At 32.4% G+C, this 22,746-nt stretch overlaps 2 protein-coding genes across 2 annotated transcripts; one reads left to right on the top strand and one right to left on the bottom strand.

Annotated features, from left to right (window-relative positions):
- Positions 1-249: 249 nt before the first annotated feature.
- Positions 250-1,212, top strand: LOC112506197. Its single transcript, XM_025110216.1, has one exon. The coding sequence runs from the start codon at positions 250-252 to the stop codon at positions 1,210-1,212; it is 963 nt and encodes a 320-aa protein (XP_024965984.1).
- A 12,612-nt stretch (positions 1,213-13,824) lies between these two features.
- LOC112507321 (galactan beta-1,4-galactosyltransferase GALS3-like) lies at positions 13,825-16,047 on the bottom strand. Its single transcript, XM_025111865.1, has 2 exons — positions 14,764-16,047; positions 13,825-14,275 (listed from the first exon to the last, which is right to left on the bottom strand). The coding sequence occupies exons 1-2, from the start codon at positions 15,921-15,923 to the stop codon at positions 13,930-13,932; spliced, it is 1,506 nt and encodes a 501-aa protein (XP_024967633.1). The 5' UTR covers positions 15,924-16,047; the 3' UTR covers positions 13,825-13,929.
- Positions 16,048-22,746: the final 6,699 nt, after the last annotated feature.

Below are 22,746 nucleotides of genomic sequence, written 5' to 3'. Positions count from 1 at the left end.
TGCAGAAATAAATAGATAAACTACAATGGAGTCATTCATCACTTTAAGTTGTGCATACAAGTAATATCTATTGACTCATTTGTTTATTTTATATGAATTAAAACATGGTGATCACTACTTAATTAAGATCATGCCATCCACATTCTCACTTCTTCAACTCCATCTATCCACTAATTCTGTATATATACATCCCTAATTCATCCTTGTTTACCCAAATCTTTCTAAGGATATACTGTTAATTTTGACGTTATGTCGAATGAGATGACCAACCATACCCTACAGAAAGAGAGACAGATTTCAGTTGATCCAATTTCCATGAAAGAAATCGTCGAATATCCAACTTTAGGGTTACAGAAACCTTGGCCCGCCAATAAGCCATTGAATTCGATACCAAAAAAGAACAAGTTTCTTAGCACCAGCCTCCCAAATTCAGCTTGTTCGTCTCCTCGTGGGGTTGTGCCAAAGACGAAAGGCGTCAAAGATCACGATCAAGAACTCGAAACTTCCCTACCCCATCAACACTCCGTGGCTCTCTCTCGTTTTCTTTGGCTTCGCGAGAACCACTTGCAACGAAGCAAGTCTTGTGGCGAAGGGAGACCGTCCGGAGCCTATGATGAGTTTGACATCTGCCGTACTACTACGAGCATAATTAACACTAACAGTGTTAGTGCCGGTAGCACGCCTAGAGGTCAAACCACGTCAAATGGTGATCAGTACAAAAGAATCACCGAAACGAAGACACGTAACGAGGATGATTTCAAATGTGGAGCTCTTTGCTTGTTCTTGCCAGGGTTCGGCAAGGGTAAGCCCGTGAGAAGCAGACGAGAGGGACGAGAAGAAATCGGGCACGTGATCTCTCAACGGGTGTCTCTCGAGAAATTCGAATGTGGATCTTGGAGGTCATCAGGGATTCTAAATGTTGATGGTGGCGGGAGTGGTCGTTCATCGAACCGCTACTTCGATTTGCCATTGGAACTGATACAAAGCAGTGGGAACGATGCTAGTTTGCCGGTGAGTTCAGCCTTTGTGTTCGACAAGGATGTGAAAGGAGTTTTGAAGTCGACAAAAGAAAGGAAATCAAACGATTGTCGTAGTCGTCACGTACGGTTTTCGACATCTTCGCCAACCACATCACCGTCTCCGTGCATCACACCCCGCATGCGCAAGGCTCGAGACGACTTCAATTCATTTTTAGAAGCTCAAAACGCTTAATGAAAACCTAATTCCGTTATAATATTTTCTAAGACAAATTCCATCAAAATGAACATATTTTGTTATGTTTCCAAAATAAACTTCTAATAAGATAGTTGTTATCTGATAAAAGTAGTCGATGTGTTTGTAAACTAGTTGTTAGTTGATGATCTAATCATGTTAGCAAAAAAAACTAACTGATAAACTACTTGAGAATCGCAAAATGATCAAAAATGACTTGTTAAAGATTTAGTTAATTTTAACATTTTATGATACTAGAAGGGTACTCATGCAATGCAACGAGATAAATTTTCATTTCAATGTTTAGTTTTTATTCTGTCTCTATCGAGATAATACGATTTTAAAAGTTTTTTTTTTGTCAAATGAAATATAAATTTGAAGATGGTATAAAGTTTTGAAAAAAATAAATCGATATTAGTACCAAATTAACTATTTAATAGTTCTCCTTTTTTTAGGTAACTTCTTTAATTCAATTTTTTATTATAATTTAATTTAAATTTAATAACAAAGTAATTTGTTTTTGGTTTAATGATACAATTATTATATAGATAATAATTAAACATTTTGTTAGAACTCAATGATTATCTTAATTATATTTTATATTTTTATATTTAAAATAGATATTTCTCATGTATTTGATTATGTTTATTTGCAGTTAATATATTAGACGTATTTTAGATTGAGCTTTAATATAAGTTGTACTTACGTAAAATTACTTGTAATCTTGAATTTTAAGTAATATACATATTTAAACAGTACTTCATACATAAAAAATGGTTTTTAAGAGTCTCTGTCAAATGTTTTATAATATAGTGTAGATATTTAAGGGAAGAGTTCAGAAAAAACCCAACGAACTATTCCATTTTGAATGATTAGGTCCCTAAACAATTTTTTTGATTGAAAATAACATTAAAATTTCTCATTTTGAATGATTAAGTCCCTAAACATTTCTTTTGAATAAATAAACCATTAAAATTTCTCATTTTGAATGATTAAGTCCCTAAACAAAAATAAACCATTAAAATTTCTCATTTTGAATGATTAAGTCCCTAAACATTTCTTTTGAATAAATACATTAAAATTTCTCATTTTAAATTATTAAGTCCCTAAACATTTCTTTTGAATAATAAACCATCAAACTTCTAAAAATTGATTATCTACATCTTTTTTTAAAGTTATCTATAACTGATTAGAAGGTTTTAAAGTAAAAAAGAAACATAAATCGGTTTTTACCCTTCCCAAACCCTACACCATTAAAACCCCTCGCAAGCAACGGTATAGTATCGCTCCCCCTCGTCACTCCTTGTTGCCCCATCGTTGTCTGTTTGTTATGTCGCCAAACATGTTGTTGGCCACTATCATCGATATATATATATATATATATATATATAAAAGAACACTCTATTAACCTCATATTGTGATAATCGACTACAATATTTGGTGTGATATGAGTGTGATAATCATGTGATATCAGTATTATAACATCACTTGCTCATAGTCGCACTCGATTTCATCATGGTTTCTATCGGTTAGGGTTAAACAATCACACAATTATCAACAAGAATTTCGTTTGGCTAGGGTTAACTTAGGGAATTGACTACTTAATTTGGTGTGATATGAGTGTGATAATCAAAATGATATCACTATTATTTGGTGTTAGAAATTGAAGGTGAAATTGACCAGCTTGATTACAATATAGCTGTCATTTTTCACTTGCTGATTTACGTTATTTACTAGCATCAATCATATGTCTATTGGACTGCAAAATTCTACATTTGCATTTGCATTTTCCTTTCATATGAACTCCACTCTTCATCACTAGCTACACCACTTTAAGTGATCAGAATAGTTTGAGTTGAGATTTGCTAGCAATTAACTTGGTTGATTACTAGCAAATCATATATATCAATCACAGTTATCACACCGTTATCACATAAATGAATTTCCTTGGTTGATGGTGCACGTTGGTGAGCAGTAGTGATACAAACAATGATGAAACTATGAACGAAGCGAGGGATTAATCAATGGGTTGAGCTGAAAAACAGGTGGTTTGCAATTAACTTTCAGATGGAACAATGACAATATCTCAAGTCTTTGCTCACTCTGGAACAATGAACTTGACAACTAGATATTCATCTCTGCTTTAACTCACCCAATTATACTGACAAATAACTTAATATTTTATACAATGCTAGTAAATTCAGTAATATACTTTGAATCAAAATAGTGACAAGCTATAAGAGTTTTGAAGTCTTAAGGAAGTTATTAGAATATAAAATCATATTATATATCTTTTCTTATAGTCCATGAAAATGAGAGTCAATATCATAAACATGGAACCTCTGATACAAGATAAATAGTAAATGGAATTGACAAAGTACATGTATGAAAACAAAGACATTAATCCATTAAGGGTTTAAAGAATTTACGTAGAAACTCTTTCTTTCTTTGTCTTCATGTAATTATTAAAACAAGAATTAAAGACTGGAATTTGCTTTCTTTTTTGATTATTTTCTGCCAATATATGCTACAAATATTTTTATATCCCTTTAAATAGATAAAGTTTGAATTAAATTTATCACACCGTTATCACATTTATCACACCTTTATCACATTTCCTGTTATAGATAATATTAGGATCACTGATAATTGTTTGGATCGATATGCACCAACAACCGGTTGAAATTCACTTGGAAAAGATGGAATACGACCTCCATCACCGCAAGGAGTTTCAATCAATCATTGAGCTGGTAACACGAAATGATATGTGAAATAATTACCCATATGTTATAAATAAAAAAATCAATATACATAAAAACCAAGTTAACAAAGTCTCATATGTCATAATAAAACTAAACAAAATTACTATTAAATTAAATTGAAAACAAAATTAACCTCATCAAGAAGCATTACAGTAACCACAAGGGTGGTGTCTGATTGGTTTGAGCTTGGCTCCAAAGATCAAAAGTACCTGGAGGTCCCAGGTTCAAATCCAAGGAGGAATAAAAATCCCCTTGTGGCCACGGAGGTTCAAATGCGATGACTTCGGGCTATCTGCAAAGCATGTGGTCGCCTTGGGATTAGTCGGCTTCCATAGCGGGTTGGATATCCAGGCTAATAAAAAAAAAAGAAGCATTACAGTAACATACAATTGCAACTATGAGATGTTTATCACATGTGATAAACATAAAAATGCTCAATTACAAAACTACAATAACATTAAACTCAAATCAACATATACCAATAACTATAAATGGACAAAAAAATGTTGACATTTACAATTCCATATACCTTTTATCACATGTCATAAAAAGCCTATATCATTCAAACTTGAAAATTGATGACATCTTTTTACACATCAAACTGTTATCGATCCTTCAACCAAATTGGGATGTCTATCACATGTGATAAACATCAATTTCTAACACCAAATCAATGATTATAATAGTGATATCATTAAGTAGTTTATTAGAGTCAATTTCAATAGCTAATGTTCTGTGTATGATGGTCATGAGATAAACTTGTTTAGATTTGTCTTGGGGTTTTCAAGTAATGAAGGAGGTGTCATAGAAGTACTCCATGGATTAAAAATTGTTTGCAATTACATATTAGTCAGTTGATGGAACCTATCGTTTATCTTGCAAAAATCAAACAAGAAAATTCATTTATGTGATAACGACGTGATAAATGCGATTGATATATATATATATGATTTGATCCAAAGAAAGTTAATTGCTAGCAAATCTCAACTTAAACTACTTCTGAATCACGAAAAAAACTATATAATCATAATGTTATCACACTATTATTGTACCTTCATCATCATTATTAGAACTGTTTTAAAAAATATTGTCTTCAAAAAAACAATCTTCAGAAAAGCCCTCGGAATCGTTGTTCGAATAACTCGATCATGTACAAGTTTCCTTACTAACAACATTCAAATCCTACATTATAGATCAACAAAGATATGGATAGTATGAACGATCATGATCTAAAAAAAGGAGATAAGAAAGTCGTGTGAATAACACCAACTAGAGAAAGAGAAGGCAAAAAACGTGATAAAGCCACCAGGTGTTCAATCCAGAAATAAAAAAGACACATTGTGATACCCAAGCACATATAAGATGCATTGTGATATATTGTGTTACATCTCCGATCGACCACACAAACAACCTCAGCCCAAGCACATATATGATGCATTGTGATACCACTGTGGTATCACTGGAGGACGGTGGCCGGAGGACGAGGGACGGAGAGAGGAGAGATGAGAGTTTTAAAATACCTAAAATGTCCTTGCATTAAAATTTTAATTCAAAATTACCAAAATTATAAATTTCCTAATTTATCTATTGATTTGTGGTTGAGATTGGACCTCACGGTTATCACAAACTAATTAGTTCTCATTTGATTAGGCTCACATATATATATATATATATATATAGAGAGAGAGAGAGAGAGAGAGAGGCGAGATCAAATGAAAAACTTCTAATTCTTAGAATCCGTGTAAATTAATTTCGACCAATAGGAAAATACTTTTTTTTTCTTAATTAAATTTAATCATTAAGGATAGATTTGTCATTTACATTGTTTTCTATTAAATATGGAAGTTATTAATAAATCTTAATTAAGGTAACATAATAAAGGAAATTTTATAAATTGTAATATTTAAATGTTTATTTAAATTAGAATTTTAAAAATTGAATATTGTTATTTTCTCGGTTTATTAGTGGTAATAATATGAAAATCGAAAATTATTATATTCATTAATCCACGAAATCAGTAACAGATCCAAATAAAGATTCAAGAACCGGTAAAAATATAATCAGCTGTGAAACATATTCATGTTAGATTTGTTCATGAAAACGTTGTTTGAGAAGCTTATTTTATTAAATGTATGCAGGTTGGTTCGTGAAAAACGTTTATTGAGGAGCTTGTTTTATGAAACTTTTGGGGATGAAATGGTTGCGTAATATAATATTCTTGCATAATCTTGTTTTCTTATCAACAATATTTGATGAAATTATTTCATTTCATTTTTTTTTTTTTTTTGATGATTTTGTTCACTTAATAGTTAACAAAGCATGTAACGGTAAATGCATTGACTATATGAAACGTGTTCGTATTGGAAGAAATTGGCTGATGAAATGGGTGCATGAAGAAAGTGAAACCATTTCATAATTGATAAGAAAATGTTGTGTAATTAGCGAACAGTGAAACCATTTCATTATTACGATGAAACGGATCCATCTACCAATAACAATGAAACCATTTAATAATTAGATTGAAACGGATCCATTTACCGGGAACTTGAAAATGACAAATGTCTCATCTAGCATTACGTTGATTTGTGTATTGATGAAACTGTGAAACCATTTCGTTCATGAAATGTAGTAGTAATTTTTTTTATTCAAAAGGTTTCATTATGTTAAATTAATTATAGTGTGTTTTATTTTTATTGTTAATCTATTTTAATCTCAATCACAAATCAATAGATAAATTAGAAATTTTATAATTTTTGGTAATTTTGAATTAAAATTTTAAAGGAATGACATTTTAGGTATTTTCTCTCCTCTCTTCTCTCTCCGTCCTCCGGCCATCGTCCTCCGGTGATACCACTGTGATACCTAAAAATATTGACTTTGTTAAACAAAAGACACAGTGTGATACCCAAGCATATATAAAATGCATTGTGATATCACTGCGTTACATCTCCGATCGACCACACAAACGACCTCAGTGTGATACCCAAGCACATATATGATACATTGTGATACAATTGTGGTATCACCGAAGGACGGTGGCCGGAAGACGGGGGACGGAGAGAGGAGAGAGTAGAGTTTTAAAATACCTAAAATGTCCTTGCATTAAAATTTTAATTCAAATTACCAAAATTATAAATTTCCTAATTTATCTATTATTTTGTGGTTGAGATTGTACCCTCACGGTTACCACGAACTAATTAGTTCTCATTTGATTAGGCCCATATATATATATATATATATAGAGAGAGAGAGAGAGAGAGAGAAAGAGAAAGAGAGAGAGGGGGGGGGGAGGTTTATTTTGCAAACCATCTATTTCATACAAACCTTACAAACTAATCATATTCATCTTTTTTTTTTTGTTGATGAAAGACCAAGATTGAAACAAACCAAATAAGTAAAGTAAAAAAAAAAGGAATTCATATTGGAGACACGGAAGGGAAAAATAGGAAAAAACATGTTCTATGAACATGTTTCATTACAGATGTTATACATATGAATCTGATGCAATCATATATGATCTTGTTTCATTGAACAGTTTGAGCTTGTTTCATAGGAAATTACTTTGTTCATTGTACAGTTTGTGTCTGTTTCATTGGAAATTAGTGGCAATTTTTTTAAACAAAATTATTCTACATTTTTTTTAAAATGACGATTTTTTTCAAAAAATTTAATAGATATCTCAATTAAATCTTTGCTAATATTATGCTAATCAATATATGATCCGTATTTATATAGATATTATGTTGTTACCAAACTTATCTATTAATTAAATAATTATTAAACATAACTATTGTAAATTCAAATGACCATAATACCCTTATAAATTAAAAAAGGAAAACAAATGGATTTATGTGATTGTTTTATAATTAATTTATAAGATTTGGACAAATTGAAGCGGGTTGTAATCGATCACTCTTCTATATATATAATATTATAAATTTTGGATTTATATAACCAAATACAAATACTTATAATAAATTTATTGAAAGATATTGAAATAATAATTAAATTAAATCTTATAGAATATTGCATTATGTCAAAAATACCATACCAAATTATAATATAAACATCTATCTTCAAAATTATTAAAAAAACATTGAGCAAATCGAAGAACGGTTAGGAATTTTAAATTTTGATTTTTGACGATTTTAGAATTTTGTCAATTTAGGGAATGCGAACAACTAAAAATGAAAAATAAAAACTGCATGTCTTGAACGTTTTTCTTTAATTGGGGCATAGAAGTTAAGTCTACAACATGAAAAATAAATATAATTATTACATGTTTATTTTGACAGTTGGTTTAGTCTAAACCGCTCAAAAAACGTTCAAACCGCAAACTAAACCAAACGATTTGACTATTTTTCAGACTGGACTGTGAAACTGCTCAAACCATCAAATACGATCCAACTTAACTTGGTTTAACCGGTTTGAGCAGTCCAACAAATTTTTTGAACACCCCTATATTTTACGACTAAATATATTGAACAACAATAAAGGTAATAATAGCAATATAAAAATAATCGATAAGATTAATAATAATAATTCTAAAGAATTAATATGATGAATAATTTAGAGTTATAAAAAGTAATAATAATTAATAAAGGTTGAGTTTCGGTGAGAATGGAAGTTATGTTGGGAAGCTTAAGAAGAGATCTTCACCATTGAATCAATCATAATTGACATCAACACTAATGAGGTGCATCGAGATGCACCAGATGAGTTTCATTCTAAAGCGCAATTCATGAGCGAAAATGAGATTAAAAATGATCAAGGGTTCATATCGCTTCTTATCATAAGTTCCCTTCTCACACGATACTTCGTCTAATTAATAATATACAATTAATATTATTAATAATTAATAAAAATAATATAACCCAGGGGTATAATTGGAAGAAAGTAACAAAAACTATAAGTAGCGTTTCAATAAGTTAGTTCATAAGCTACTTTCTACTAATCCAAACGAGGCTTATGCGACAAGCTCAAAAAATAAACTAACTTATGTTTGTCAAATATGGTCGAATGCATAAAAATATATAAGTGTAAAATTGACAGTTTAGTGTTTCATTTAACTTAGAATTGAAGAAAAACATAAATTAAAACAAAATATATTTTCCCCAACTTGATGACAAGAAGAAAACGCTATTATTGATTTTTGTCATGTCTCTATCTAACCCATCGTAATCGATAATTTAATTAAAACAAAAAACTTGTACATAGGACATGACCCAACAACAAATTTCATGTGTTAGTATTAGCATTAGTTGTCCTCTTGGATAGAAGGTGTAGGCCATAAATATTAGTTTTGTCATATTAAAATGAGTTTGATTAAAGATGGGCTCAAAATTTGTTCATTTTGTTTTTAACTCATTAAACCACATTACCTTGATTTTTTAGAATCGTTTATTGAACATTTACCTTAATAAATGCTTAAAAGTTCAATTATCTTACAGGATAAATATAACAAGGACCGAGAAACTTACATGGTAAAGATGAAGGCAAGGATTGGTAGTTTTACCTAGTAAGTGGGGATGATGACTTTTATCCAATAAACGCCTCACTTACCATCAATCCATTTTGATGACTGAGAATGTTATGTCTTACTGTAAATGAATTACAGTAGTAAACAACCCTTTGGTGGTGTTAGCATGCCAAATAAAGTATCAGGTTGTTTTGTCTCAACTTGAGAAAATAATATCATGTTTGAGGCTTGGCCTAGACCCAGCTCAAAAAAAGTCGGGACCTAGTGAACTTGAAGCCCAGTCCAGATCAGGTTCAAAGTGTACCCAGACTGAAATCTTAGGGGTAGGCTTGTAACAAGTTCAGGCTTGGTCTAAAAATATTTGATCTAAAAAAGTCTAGTTAAACTCGATTAACTTCTATTTTTGTTCACTGAAAACAGAAACAGTATACTTATAAAAAAAAATTAAAATATTAAATTTAATGGATGGTTTTAACAATAATTAATAGTAATAAAAATAGGTGTGGGCACATGCAAAGTAACTCAATCATTAGTTTGGTTAGGGGTCCATGACCATTGTTATTCTGTGAACATGGTGATGACCAAAAGCAACCGCATTTATTATTATATTATATTATTTATTGTTTTTCCTAATTATTTATTTGTTAATTATTTGGTGGGGTTGCGTTCTCTCTACACATGCTTTCCCTTACACTTCTTTACTCTATTATTCAATTATCACCAATAAATTTTGACATGTTCTTTATACTATTTAGAGATGTTCAAAATATATTAATAGATGCTAAGTTTATTTAAAATAAAAAACTAAAATGTAAATATAAATTCGAAATCCGGCTAACAAGATTGGAAGCGGTCACAGGACCATTTATAAGTTACATCAGCTATGGTTTTTTTTTCCGAGACGGATCGATTATGCTAAGACAAGTTTGGGAAGAACCGTTAAGGATCTGACATGATTAGAACCGCTTAAAGGCTTGGTCAAGTCGATTTTCCCTCACCTCTAAGAGAACCATGAAAAGGTTTATCATTATAGACGTAATCAAGTGAGAGCCACAAAAAAGTTGAGAACCATAAGATTTACTAATTACTTGTTCTTCTTATTCTCGAACAATAAATACACATTAAAATTGTAAAATAGAACTGCTTTTTCACATTGTTAAATAACAATGACTACAGGTTCTTATGATTCTCAAATTTTTTGTGATATATTCTCACTATTCATATACATATACATATATATATATATATGTATATATATATATATATATATGTGTGTGTGTGTAATGTGTTTTGTTTTGGCTTCAATTTCATGAATTTATTTTTAGAAGTTTTATTTTAGAGAATGTATCATGTATTTAATATAATTCAGGGAACATATTTATATATTTGATACAATTAAGAGAACGTATCATGTCTTTGATGCAATTGACAGAAAACACTATGTATTTAACACAATTAAGTTTATGAACAAAAAGTTCATGTATATTAAGGGGGTGTTTGAGATTGCTTATAAAAACAATTTATTGATTTATTCCGGTGTAACACATGTAATACGTACTTTTGAGTGTTTGGATAAACAACTTATGCCCGTGCCAAACATGTAATAAGCAATTTTTGAAGAAGTTCAACATTTCTGACTTATAATAAGTTGATAAGTGTTTTTGTAGAAAAATACAAGTTGTTTCAAATAAGCAATCCCAAACACCCCCTAAGTTTATATACAAACAAAAAAAGTATTGAATTTCTTATTTAAGATGTCTTGTAATAGACATCAAAAGAAAACTTTCAATATATGTTTCTCAAAAAGAAGAATCGTCCCATAAAACGTTCATCTAAAGGCCAGTTGCTCGTTATTCTCATGATAAAATAAAAATAGTCATATAATGGAATACAACAACTACAAGTTTATAAATTTGTCTGGTTATCCTTTCAAAAAAAAAAAAACAACTACAAGTTTTTGTCATACTCATACGTAGATGAATTATTGGAATTGGTCTTTTCGGTAGGCAAACAATGGACCCTATATACAAACAAATGCAAATCATTGATTTAAACAAGTCTCCATATCATGACGCGGTTACATGTGCCGTCACTCTGATTATGATTAAAACTGATTTTCAACATTTGCGTATATTTGAAAAATATTGAATTTGTAATACATGATAGTTTGCATATTCATTGTGAATTTATCTTGTTTAACAACGTCAAGAAGTCTCAATTTGGATGTAACTCGTTTTCTTGTCGGTTTTGACCTATTTACAAACATCAAAGGTTTTTATAATTTGGAATGAGCACTTCATATCTTATATCAACATAACACGATCTTGAATCATTGTCTTATTGTTATCTGTTATGAATCTTTTACATAATTCGAACATGTATAACTATTGATTTAGATCTTGTATATTTAATCAGTTAAAAATCAAATATCTATGATTATGAAGAAAAAATCTCAACCAATTATCAAAAACTTCATTCTATAGACAAGACTAGAAATTTGTGTGATTGTAGTGTACAAATAAAATAAAGAGGCAAATTCCAACATCAACATGTTTTAGCAGCATTTTTTATTTTGTTACTAAAAAAAACAAATACGTTTTTGAATTTTATTATTTTGATTGTAAAAATATGTGACAAGTTAACATAATCGAATTATTTTTTTAATGAATTTTGAAAGGTTAACAAGTATATAAATTTTTGGGGAAACTAAAAGAAAATAGTCATTTTCATGTTCCAAATTCGTCAAAATTAGTCATTTCTCACCGGAGATTTCTAATATATCACTATTGCCGCAAGTGACACCTCCGTGACTTGCGGAGGTGCTAAAAGACAAAGAAAAAATCACTTTTCATCCAGGTCCGCAAATAGCACCTTTGCAAGTGGGTGAAAATTGAAAAAGGAAAAAGAAATCATCTTTTCACCCAGATCTGTAAGTAGCACCTCCCGCAAGTGGGTGGAGAGTTTTTTTTTTTGGTTTTAAGAGCATTGCCAACAGCTTCTTCAAAATGAAGAAAATGAGGATTTTGAATCAACATTTTGCTCTAACAACTTTCCAAAAACTATCTTCAAAATGAACAAAATAGGAGAGACCTCCAAATATGAAGAACGCTCCAAAAATAATTACTAATTGAGACCACCAATAAGAAACTTTGAAAATAAATATTTAAAAAGAAATAATATTTTAATGTTATAGTCACAAAATAGAGAATCTGTTGGTTATGAATATAAATTTTTTAATAAATTTTAACTTTTGGTTCTCTATTTTAAAGATGTTCTTAACTCATACATGAGTCACAAAAATACCATTTGCAGAAGTAATGAAATTTTTGAAAAATTACTAAAAAAAACGAATTTGATTTCTAAAAAGGGAAAATTGCACCAAAATGGAACCAACTTTCATTTGATTCCTATTTTGGAGAACCAACTTTCAAAATCGTCATTTTGGGGAACCAACTTTCACCTGATTCCTATTTTGTAGAACCAACTTTCAAAATCGTCATTTTGGAGAACCAACTTGCACTTGATTCCTATTTTGGGGAATCAACTTGCAAAATAATTATAGAAAAATAACTAAAATTCGTTTTTTTTCAAAAATTAATGCAATAAAATCTATTTTTCATTTCAAATCTCGTTTTTTTAAAATTCAGATATCAAATTGAAGATTTTTTTTAAAAAAAAATCAAAATTACCACAATAAAAATTGTTTTCTACTAATGCAAAAAAAATCAATTTAATAGAAACAAAATTAATTGATGTAATAAAAAAAATATATTATCACATTCTAAATTTAAAAAAACGAGATTTGAAATGAAAAATATATTTTATTGCATTAATTTTTGGAAAAAAACGAATTTTAGTTATTTTTCTATAATTATTTTGCAAGTTGATTCCCCAAAATAGGAATCAGGTGCAAGTTGGTTCCCTAAAATGACGATTTTGAAAGTTGGTTCCCCAAAATAGAAATCAGGTACAAGTTGATTTCTCAAAATGATGATTTTGAAAGTTGATTCTCCAAAATAAAAATCAGGTGAAAATTGATTTCATTTTGTTGTAATTTTTTCTTCTAAAAAACCATTATTTTCATGAATTTCCTAATATTTTGATGATTTTAAAAAGAATATTAACATTATGTTCCTTTAGCTTTTTTACAGTTAAAAAAACCCTGCAACTTTTGGCATTCCCAACGGGAATTTTCAAAAGTCAAAAAGAAAAGCACTTTGGCTAAAGACACCTTCATTCTCCAGTAATGGACGGAGGATGTTTCATATCTACGTCTAAATAAACATTTCTTATTTTTAAAATTAATATACTTTTTAATGAATTGAATAAAATATTACAAACAAAAAAAGTAAAATTAAAATTAAAATAAAAAATAAAATTAAAAAATAAGTGTGATATTTCCTATATGCATTCATTTATATCATTATGATTATTATATTTATAAAAACAAAATCAAATGAGACAGCAGCATGGGCATCATTGGTGAGTCTTCTGCAAAACCGGACCAATCATTCTAAGCTCAAATCTCTTCACTGCTCCGGCAGCCTCCCTCATGGTGGTATCCACCACATACGGTGTTCCCCCCACGTTCACCTCCGTTGTGTTCTCCAACTGCCGACATGGCTCCCGCCTCTCCGATATCGTCCCATGGTAATGGTAATACATTATCTTCCCTTCCGTTTTATGTATCGTTTTTCCCTTCACGTTTTGCGACATGTGTACCCCCGTTGCAAACACGTTCCTCGGTTGGATAGCGTATTTTCTGTCTCTTCTGATTCCTCTTTTCGTATCTCTGTACACCAACTTCTCAATCCCCCATTTCCTGCCACATTTTTATTAATCGTTATTACCAAACAATCTAAAAACGTCAAATCAAATAGCCACCAACCGAGGTCCCATCCTCGGGACCCAATCGAAACAATCTTTAACGAACACCACATGAAGAAATGGGCATAAAGCCAAAAACCACCATACCAACCAACCCATTTGATGCGTTGTATTCAATTGCATGTTTTATGTTTTTACCCAACTCTAAATCAATCATCAAAGTTACTGAAAACAAAATCCCTAATTTCAGCATTCAGACAGAGTTGTTGGCGTATCAATAATGCCTCACATTTTGGAAACTTTTTCGATTTAAAATTATGCCAATTGGGAATCCAATATCATTAGATTAAGAACCCATGTGAGCTGTCCAACAATGGTCAAGCACCAATTTATGGTTTTAGCCATCGGTGATGGGTCAAATTCAAACCAGATTCCAAACACTAAAAACAACTATGAATGAATCGAAAATGGTGGGATATGTACCTGTAAATTTTTCCCACATTGTCGTCGAGGTAGCAAAGCTTGTTAGACATGGTTCTTTGTTCAATGGTGAACTGGGTGTATTGTAACAGAGAATCTGTAACGGTTTTAATCGTGTCCTTCTTTGGGACGAAGATGAACTCATCGACGTCGAAGAAGAACATCCATTTGGTCATGAATCTGTATCTATGTAAGCAATCATTCACGATCAAAAATTGATTATGATAATACCCATCAAATCTCTCCTCCTCCCTTATGTCCTGTAACGTAACGTAACCCTTTTCGATCCACGGCTGTAAAACCTCCATTACCTCCGGGTGAACACCGCCGGCGTCGTGTATTACGAAATGGGAATTCTCTCCGAACATCTTCACGTGGTAAGCCAGCCATTCACGAACCCTCTGCGGACTCAGCCCGCCGTAAAGCGGCGAGCCACAATACAAGTAATCGTACTTGGGTGGCGCTGTGAATTGCAACGGGTTTAAGCTTCCCGGAGTTTCCGTCAATGCTTCAATGGTGTCGGTGAGGTCAAAGTTAGAGTCGCCACCGCCGGAGGTGGAGGCGTGGACGAGCAATTGTCCGCCACCACCGTCATGACCAACAGGAGACGGAAAGGTGCAGTTGACGACGACGACGGTGTAAACGCGGCCGTAGCCCCAGTCAGGGAGGATCTTGTAACCAGGGACAGTGATGTTGGGTTGGTTATCAGTGGCGTTATGTGGAACCCATTGACAAAGGTAGGTCGGCTTAGCGAAGACATGTAAGGGTTTAGAAGAAAGTCCGATGACGGCAAAGGTGTTGCCACCGCCTCTGTACGCCGACATGAGTATGAAATTGTAAGCGGCAGAGCCATAGCCATTGAAATTCCTTTTAATCAAACCACCTTGAAGAACAACATCTTGGAGTTTGTTATGAACCGGTGGCGGTGGCGGTGGTGGTGTGACAAGTAGTTGGAGGGCGGAGGAGGGCGGTGGGAAGGAGGCGCAACCAGTGAGATCTCGGAAAGATGAAGGGAAGAATTGGAAGAGGGTTATAAGAGAACACAGAAACAGAAGGGCAGATAACAAAAGTTTAAGCTCAGCAGCACAATTCCAAACAACACCAATCAACATCTTTTTATCTCTCTGATTAGGGATTTGAATTTGATCATTGTCTTTCACCATTTTCAGAGATCAAAAGAAAGAAGATGAAGATGATGATGAAGATGAGGAAGAGTATTAGGGAAGCACCATCCCCATTTTAGCAGAGGGAAAAAGTGAAAGTGTGAGTATTTGAGGGCAGGCTAGCAGCAAATAAAATAGGAAGGTATTCATATTTAATAATTACATTACCACTTTTTTTTTTCCCTTTTTTTAATTATAAATAATGATTAAATTATTTAAATGAGTATTGGGGATTGACAGTCACACACATTGCCAGCGTGTTTGTATGTGTTTTTGGGGTGGGGAATCTAAAGAGATGTCCACACTGTAGGTCTACTTTTTTACCATAATTGTAATGCCAACTTTTAGTTTCTATGTTTGAAAATGGACATTATTCCAATAATATTCAAAAAAAGGCATCAAATTCTACAAGATATAGTCTCAATTTCTTTTTATTTTATTGATGTCTTTTAATCGTTTGGATTAGTTCGCACATAAGAAAACGTTGGTACAGAGGTCAGAGATCGGTGGGTTGTAAAGATTGTAAGCAGTGAGCACTCGGTTATAATATAATGTAGTAAAACGATTGGTGAAACAATGATTGAGGAGGATGTCGATTACACATCAAACATCTTCTTGTTAAAGTAATGGGCATCTTCAACTGGTGTCGACTTCGTGAGACTAAACATTGTAGTATCGATGTACTTTTTGAGCAAGTATGGGTTCCATCAACATGTGACTTAGAGTGTACACAACTCCTAGAACATTCAATAAGATCAAACTTTTTTTTAGTTCACAATATAATCGAGGTTTACATTGTTTTAACTAAAAGATGATCGGGTAATGATTATCTTAGCGACGTTCTCAACCTCTTTCTTAGGATGAAGGTCCTCTAGGGTTCGGGTAACATCGGTATTAGGTGAGATGGTCAAGTGCCTTTTAACCACTCTCGATGTTATCACAAACACCATATGGCATGTACCAAGCTCATCGAGTATGTACCTCGTCCAAGGATTTGATTGTTTTTTGATTTATTTGGATTTGGTACCAGAGCTTTGCAAAATACTATGATAGGAAAAAATCTTCTACTTTTAGAAAAGATATAAATTGAGATGTAAAGAAGTGTTTTCTTGATATATGATCATTTTTTTTATATTTTTAATTAAGATAAAGACGAAAATGTTGCTGTTAATCAGCAAATTTTTTGATAGAGTTAGTAAAAGGGACTTAAGGAGTGACAAAATGCAAACCACAAAAAGATCGTAATAAAATGAACACCAACAGGATCAAGAATGTAATAAGTTGAGTTTAGGGAATGCAATTAGGAATGTGAATGAGACCCGACCCGTTGGGGAACTCGGTCCACCTGCCTGGTTTGGGACAGATATTCCCCGCTAAACCGTGGATGGGTCCGGGACGGGTATCGCCCGCCCCGCCCTGTCCCGTAGCCTTTGTATATATAAATTAATGAATTAAATATATATTATTTATTTCAACTAAATCGGTATTTCATAATTTCTTATTTCCTAACTAGGTTTAGAATCTAAAATTGTTGTTTTTTTATATGTTAATATTTAATATTTTGGATGTCAAGTCAAAATACAGTTACTCGTTATGTTGTGGATAATATTCGATAAGTTTTGGTACGTGTGACGTTAAGTTTTTTTAATTAAATTGAATTTCTTTTGGTTTTAGGTTATTAATTATTATGTGATGTTGCATTTTTTTTGTATTACATTAAACTTCTTTTGATTTTAGGCTTATTGGAGATATGTGATATTTAAACATGTATGATTAGTTTACATAAAAAGGAAAAAAATCTTCGTTCCCTAATATAGCGTTTGGTACGCAGACATGATGGGATAGGACACGACAAGAGGGTAGTGTTAGTGAATTCCCCAAAACCGAAATTTTGAGTTTTGCGTCATGAAATTAATTAATAAATAAAAGACATTGCCCGTTTATTATGTTTATATTATATTCTATGTTTTAATTATTCATAATAAATAACCTTAGAATAATGTATTCTAAATGTCCCTAGTTAAATATTATTTCAGGTTTACAGTTGAAGTAATATGATAATAACTAGCATATGTATAGATTCATATAGATATACTGAATCTATATATAGGTACGATGGAGATATTATGTAGCGGACGTGACTCGCTATGAGAACATTGCATTGGATGTCATGCAAGTGTAATAAGTGTTTCTCATCTGGTCAATGTACATGTAATTCCTTTACTTGAGAACATGGAGTTTGTTGTGTGTGAGTGACGTATTTTAACATTTATTCTAATCATTCCGTAACTGGGTGACATAATGATTATTGGGTATTTTTTATATTACATGGTAGAATAACATGTATCAAGATAGGATTTGTCCCTCCTTTTATGACGAGAGTGATGTCTCTGGGCCCTTGATAAATATATACTAAGGGAATGCATGCATGCTTAGACAATTGATTTGAGATATCATGATATGTTTTATCAATATATTAGGGAATCAAGAAACTAGAGATTGAACATAACGAGAATGACATATTCAACGTCTTGTGTTCAATATGGACATTAAGGACAAAAGAATTAATTGCATAAACTAAAATTGACTGCAAACCGATAATTTGTTGTGTCATAGATGCTCGTTATTTGGGTGGCGATGATGTATTGCTAGATGCCGCTCATCATTTACAAATATAAATACGATATTTATATTTATTATCAACAAGTCGAGAACTCATTGGGTGACACATTTTGAGCATATATGAATAAGGAGTTTCAATAATCAAAATGTTTAATTATTATATCAAATTCGTATTGATTTAATCTGATTAAATAAAATCAAATATTATTTTTGTTGGATATAAATTGGTTGACTAGAGATGGTCTTCTAAAGAAGAGTAATGTTGTACGACCACTCTTACACTCAAGTAAGGTGTAAAGAGAATAGTGGTCTTATGATAGTTGCTCTTGCAATTTTCTCTCTAAAATCACTTACAACACATGATCCATTTTCTTTCTAACTTCTGAAACTGTGATTAGCATCACGAGAAGGAAAAAGATTCAGATTGTTCGCGTGGATATCGTGGAGGCATCAAGTCTTGTTTGTTGTTATTATTCAAAGTCTCTCTAACAGTGAAGTATAATTTTGAAACACCTGATTTATTCCGGTTCGTATGGGTCATTGGAGGGTTAAGGTTTTATTTTTCATTATGCTTGAAATCCCGTAACCCAACAGGTAGGACTGGACGAGACAGGACTGGATAGAACAAATTTCTATCTTGTGTTTGGTATGATTAGGACTGGACGGAGTAACACTAGACAAGTTGTCCCCAAAAGTTATTTGATGATTTCAAATATTATATAATAGTTATAACTAACACAAATAAAATAAATAATTAAAGAATGCAATTTATAAATATTTTAATACAATTTTCATATAAATAAATTCATACATATATAATGGTACAAATTTGAATGAAAAAATTGATATAATTGATGGTAATAGTGGTAGTGATGGAGGTGGTGTTGGTTATGGAGGTAGAGGCAGTAGTGATTGGTGGACGACGGTGGTTGTGGAGGACTTGAAGATGGTGGATTGTGGAGGTGCTGGCAGTTGACAATGATAGAGGAGCTAGTTGTGGCCAATGTATTGAATGTAGTGGTGAGGGTTCTGGTGGAGGTGAGGTGGCAATGGACAGTGGTGGTCGGTGGTCGACGATGGTTATGGAGGTCATGGAGGAGGTTGTTGCAGTAAAGCAGGAGTTGGAGGTGGCCGGTGGTAATGGTGGTGGCAATCGACGGTGGTGGTGATTGTGGTTGTAGAGGTGGCAATGGACAATGGTGGTCGGTGGTCGAAGTGGTTGTGGAGTCATGGAGGAGGTTGTTGCGGCAGAGGAGGAGTTGGAGGTGGCCAACGAAGATAGTGTTGGTGGCAATGGATAGTGGTGGCCGGTGACCGATGGTGATTGTAGAGGTGGTAATGGACGGTGGTAGTCAGTGGTTATGGAGGTGGTGGAGGAGGTTGTTGTAGTAGAGGAGGAGTTGAAGGTGGCCAACGATGGTAGTGGTAGTGCATTGAACAGTGGTGGTCGGTGGTCAACTGTGGTAGAGGTGGTGATGGACGGTGGTTGTGGAGGCGGTGGAGGATGTTGTAGTGGAATAGGAGGTGGAGGTGGCCGGTGGTGATCACTGATGGTGGTGGCGGCCGAAACTAGCGGTGATGACTATTAAAACAAATACCATATAAGGTTATATATTAAACTATGGTAGATTAGTAATATTTTAGTTTTTGTCTCATTCTTGTCCTATCTTATTCTATCTGTTTTGGTAGAACAAGAAAACACCTCTTTTGTCCCATGTTGTCCCACCTTGTCCCAGTTCTTGTCTTTTTTCCATGTCGCGCCAAATGTGGGACAATGAGTTCTTGTTTGTCCCATGCTACGCCAAACGTGAGACAGTGAATTTTGTCCCGTTTTGTCCTATTCCATCCCATGTACCAAACATAGTCTAAAGAGATGGAGATGGGGATGTGATACATATTCCCCTGGTGGGACGAGAATGGGGTTGGGGACGAAGATGAGAGATCTATGATGAAAATTGAGGTATCCGCTTTATTCCCATGCCCAAGTGCAATCATAATATTCACCATAATATAAGGACCAAATGCATAATTCACTCATTAATACATGTGTTTATTAAGTTTTGCTATATATATTTCTTTTTTTTTATTAACTTGGATATTCAACCCGCTATACGAGTCGACTAATCCCAGGGTGATCACCTGCTTCGTAGATTGACCGGAGTCACCGCATTTGAACCTTCGTAGCCATAAAGTGATTTTTATTTCTCCTTGAATTTGAACCAAAGACCTCATGGTACTTTTGACATTTGAAGTCAAGCTCAAACCAATTAGACACCACCCTTGTGGTTAAGTTTTTCTATATTACAATTGTATGTTACGTGCCACATAAACAAGCATAGGTTTTATACAAAAAGTTTAGATGTTTTGTTTTAGAGATTTAATTGATTTATAATTATATTGCAAATAATTAGGAAAATGCTTAATATCATGATATTACCGAAACTTATCATGTGAAAATTTTCAATTGTATTGAATTCTACACATATCAAGAAGATTTATTGATAATCAATATACAACCAATTAATTGTTATCACACATTTGTATATGCTTTTATTGAAATCATTATGTGTTTTTACATATTTACGTATAAATTACATGATTCACTTATTTTACGATATTTTTACAACAATCTTATGGTTATGAACACATTCTTATGAAAACCTATGAACATCATTTATTAATGCAATTTAGATTAACATGGTAAACAAGCTTAGTGTGTGTGTTTTGTGAACATTTTACATATGAATCTGCAATATGTTCACTTTCATTAACCTTGTTCATGTGAAAATTAACATAGTTACTCCATAATCATGAAATATGATGATATGATTATGATCCCTAGAAACATGCAAGTAATAATTTGTAACATCTCATTAAATATCATAAAAGTAACTCAGACATAAAAAAATTGTAACATCTCATTAAATACCATAAAGTAACTTACACCTAAAAATTATTTATTTGTCATTCATCATTAAATCAAACACTTGAATTAACTTCTCCTAAATAACGATTCTTATTGGTCCAATAAGTTCACAAAGTTAACACCATATTCTTGGTTAACGAAAGATCTTTTATATATATATATATATATATATACACACACACACACACACACACATACACACAAGCAAAGAATCGTGTGAGAAGGAAAGTCAAGGTGAAAAGCGTAAAAAAGATCTGAACCCTTGATCACCTCTAGCCTCAAACCCTCCCATAATCACATTTGATTCGTGGATTGATTTGGTGCATCTCATTCTAATGTGCATCCAAGGGTGGAGATCATTTATTACTTTTTTCATCGGAACCCAACCCTATATATACATATGTATATATATATATATATATTTATATATACATATATATGTATATGTATATCTATATATATACATATAGGGTTGGGTTCACGTGAGACCAAAGGTTTTTCGTGAGACCCGTAAGACCAATTTATGTTCATTGATCAACTTTATAAGTTAATGATCTAACGRTCTAAATTGCACGGTGGYAATTTGGTAATTATTAAGAAATYTCGTGGCGTTTATGAATRTTTAGATTGTCAGATTATAGATCTAATCCAAGGGTTGAGAATTGGTCTTACGGGTCTCACGAAAAATCATTGGTCTCACATGATCTCAAGTCTATATATATATGTATATATATATATATATAGGTGGAGGTTCAAACGAGAACCTCTGTTATTTACGAGAATGCAAGAACAACCCAATAATCTCAAACTTTTTTAATTAATAAATTAACTTATATTAAATATAAATAAATTAATAAGGGCAGTAATGTAATTAAGTAATTTTTATAAATTTTATTTTATTTAAATTAATTATAATTATCCTTTTTTTTCATGGATTGATCACGTTCGTTTCCACTATCTTCTCTTCTCTTGTGATAATTGTATGATTGTGTAACCATAACCTATCGAAACCATGATCAATCGAGTGTAACCATAACCTATCGAAACCATGAGTAATCGTTGTGATAAATATGTGATTGTCTAACCCTAACCGATCGAAACCATGATCAATCGAGTGTAACCATAACCTATCGAAACCATGAGTAATCGTTGTGATAAATGTGTGATTGTCTAACTCTAACCGATCGAAACCATGATCAAATCGCGTGCGTTGTTATGATAGTGATATAACATGATTATCACACCCATATCACACTAAATCGGTAGTCGATTTCC

This window comes from Cynara cardunculus, assembly GCF_001531365.2.
Source record: "Cynara cardunculus var. scolymus isolate 2C chromosome LG 2, CcrdV1, whole genome shotgun sequence".
NCBI classification, from domain to species: domain Eukaryota; kingdom Viridiplantae; phylum Streptophyta; class Magnoliopsida; order Asterales; family Asteraceae; genus Cynara; species Cynara cardunculus.
This window is presented reverse-complemented; position numbering and strand designations above follow the sequence as displayed.

Excerpts from the sequence above, each read along its gene's own strand:
- LOC112506197 (XM_025110216.1), top strand. The coding sequence starts at position 250 with ATGTCGAATGAGATGACCAACCATACCCTACAGAAAGAGAGACAGATT.
- LOC112507321 (XM_025111865.1), bottom strand. The coding sequence starts at position 15,923 with ATGGTGAAAGACAATGATCAAATTCAAATCCCTAATCAGAGAGATAAA. Across the intron at positions 14,276-14,763 it reads AATGTGGGAAAAATTTACAG|GAAATGGGGGATTGAGAAGT; the intron begins GTACATATCCCA and ends AAAATGTGGCAG.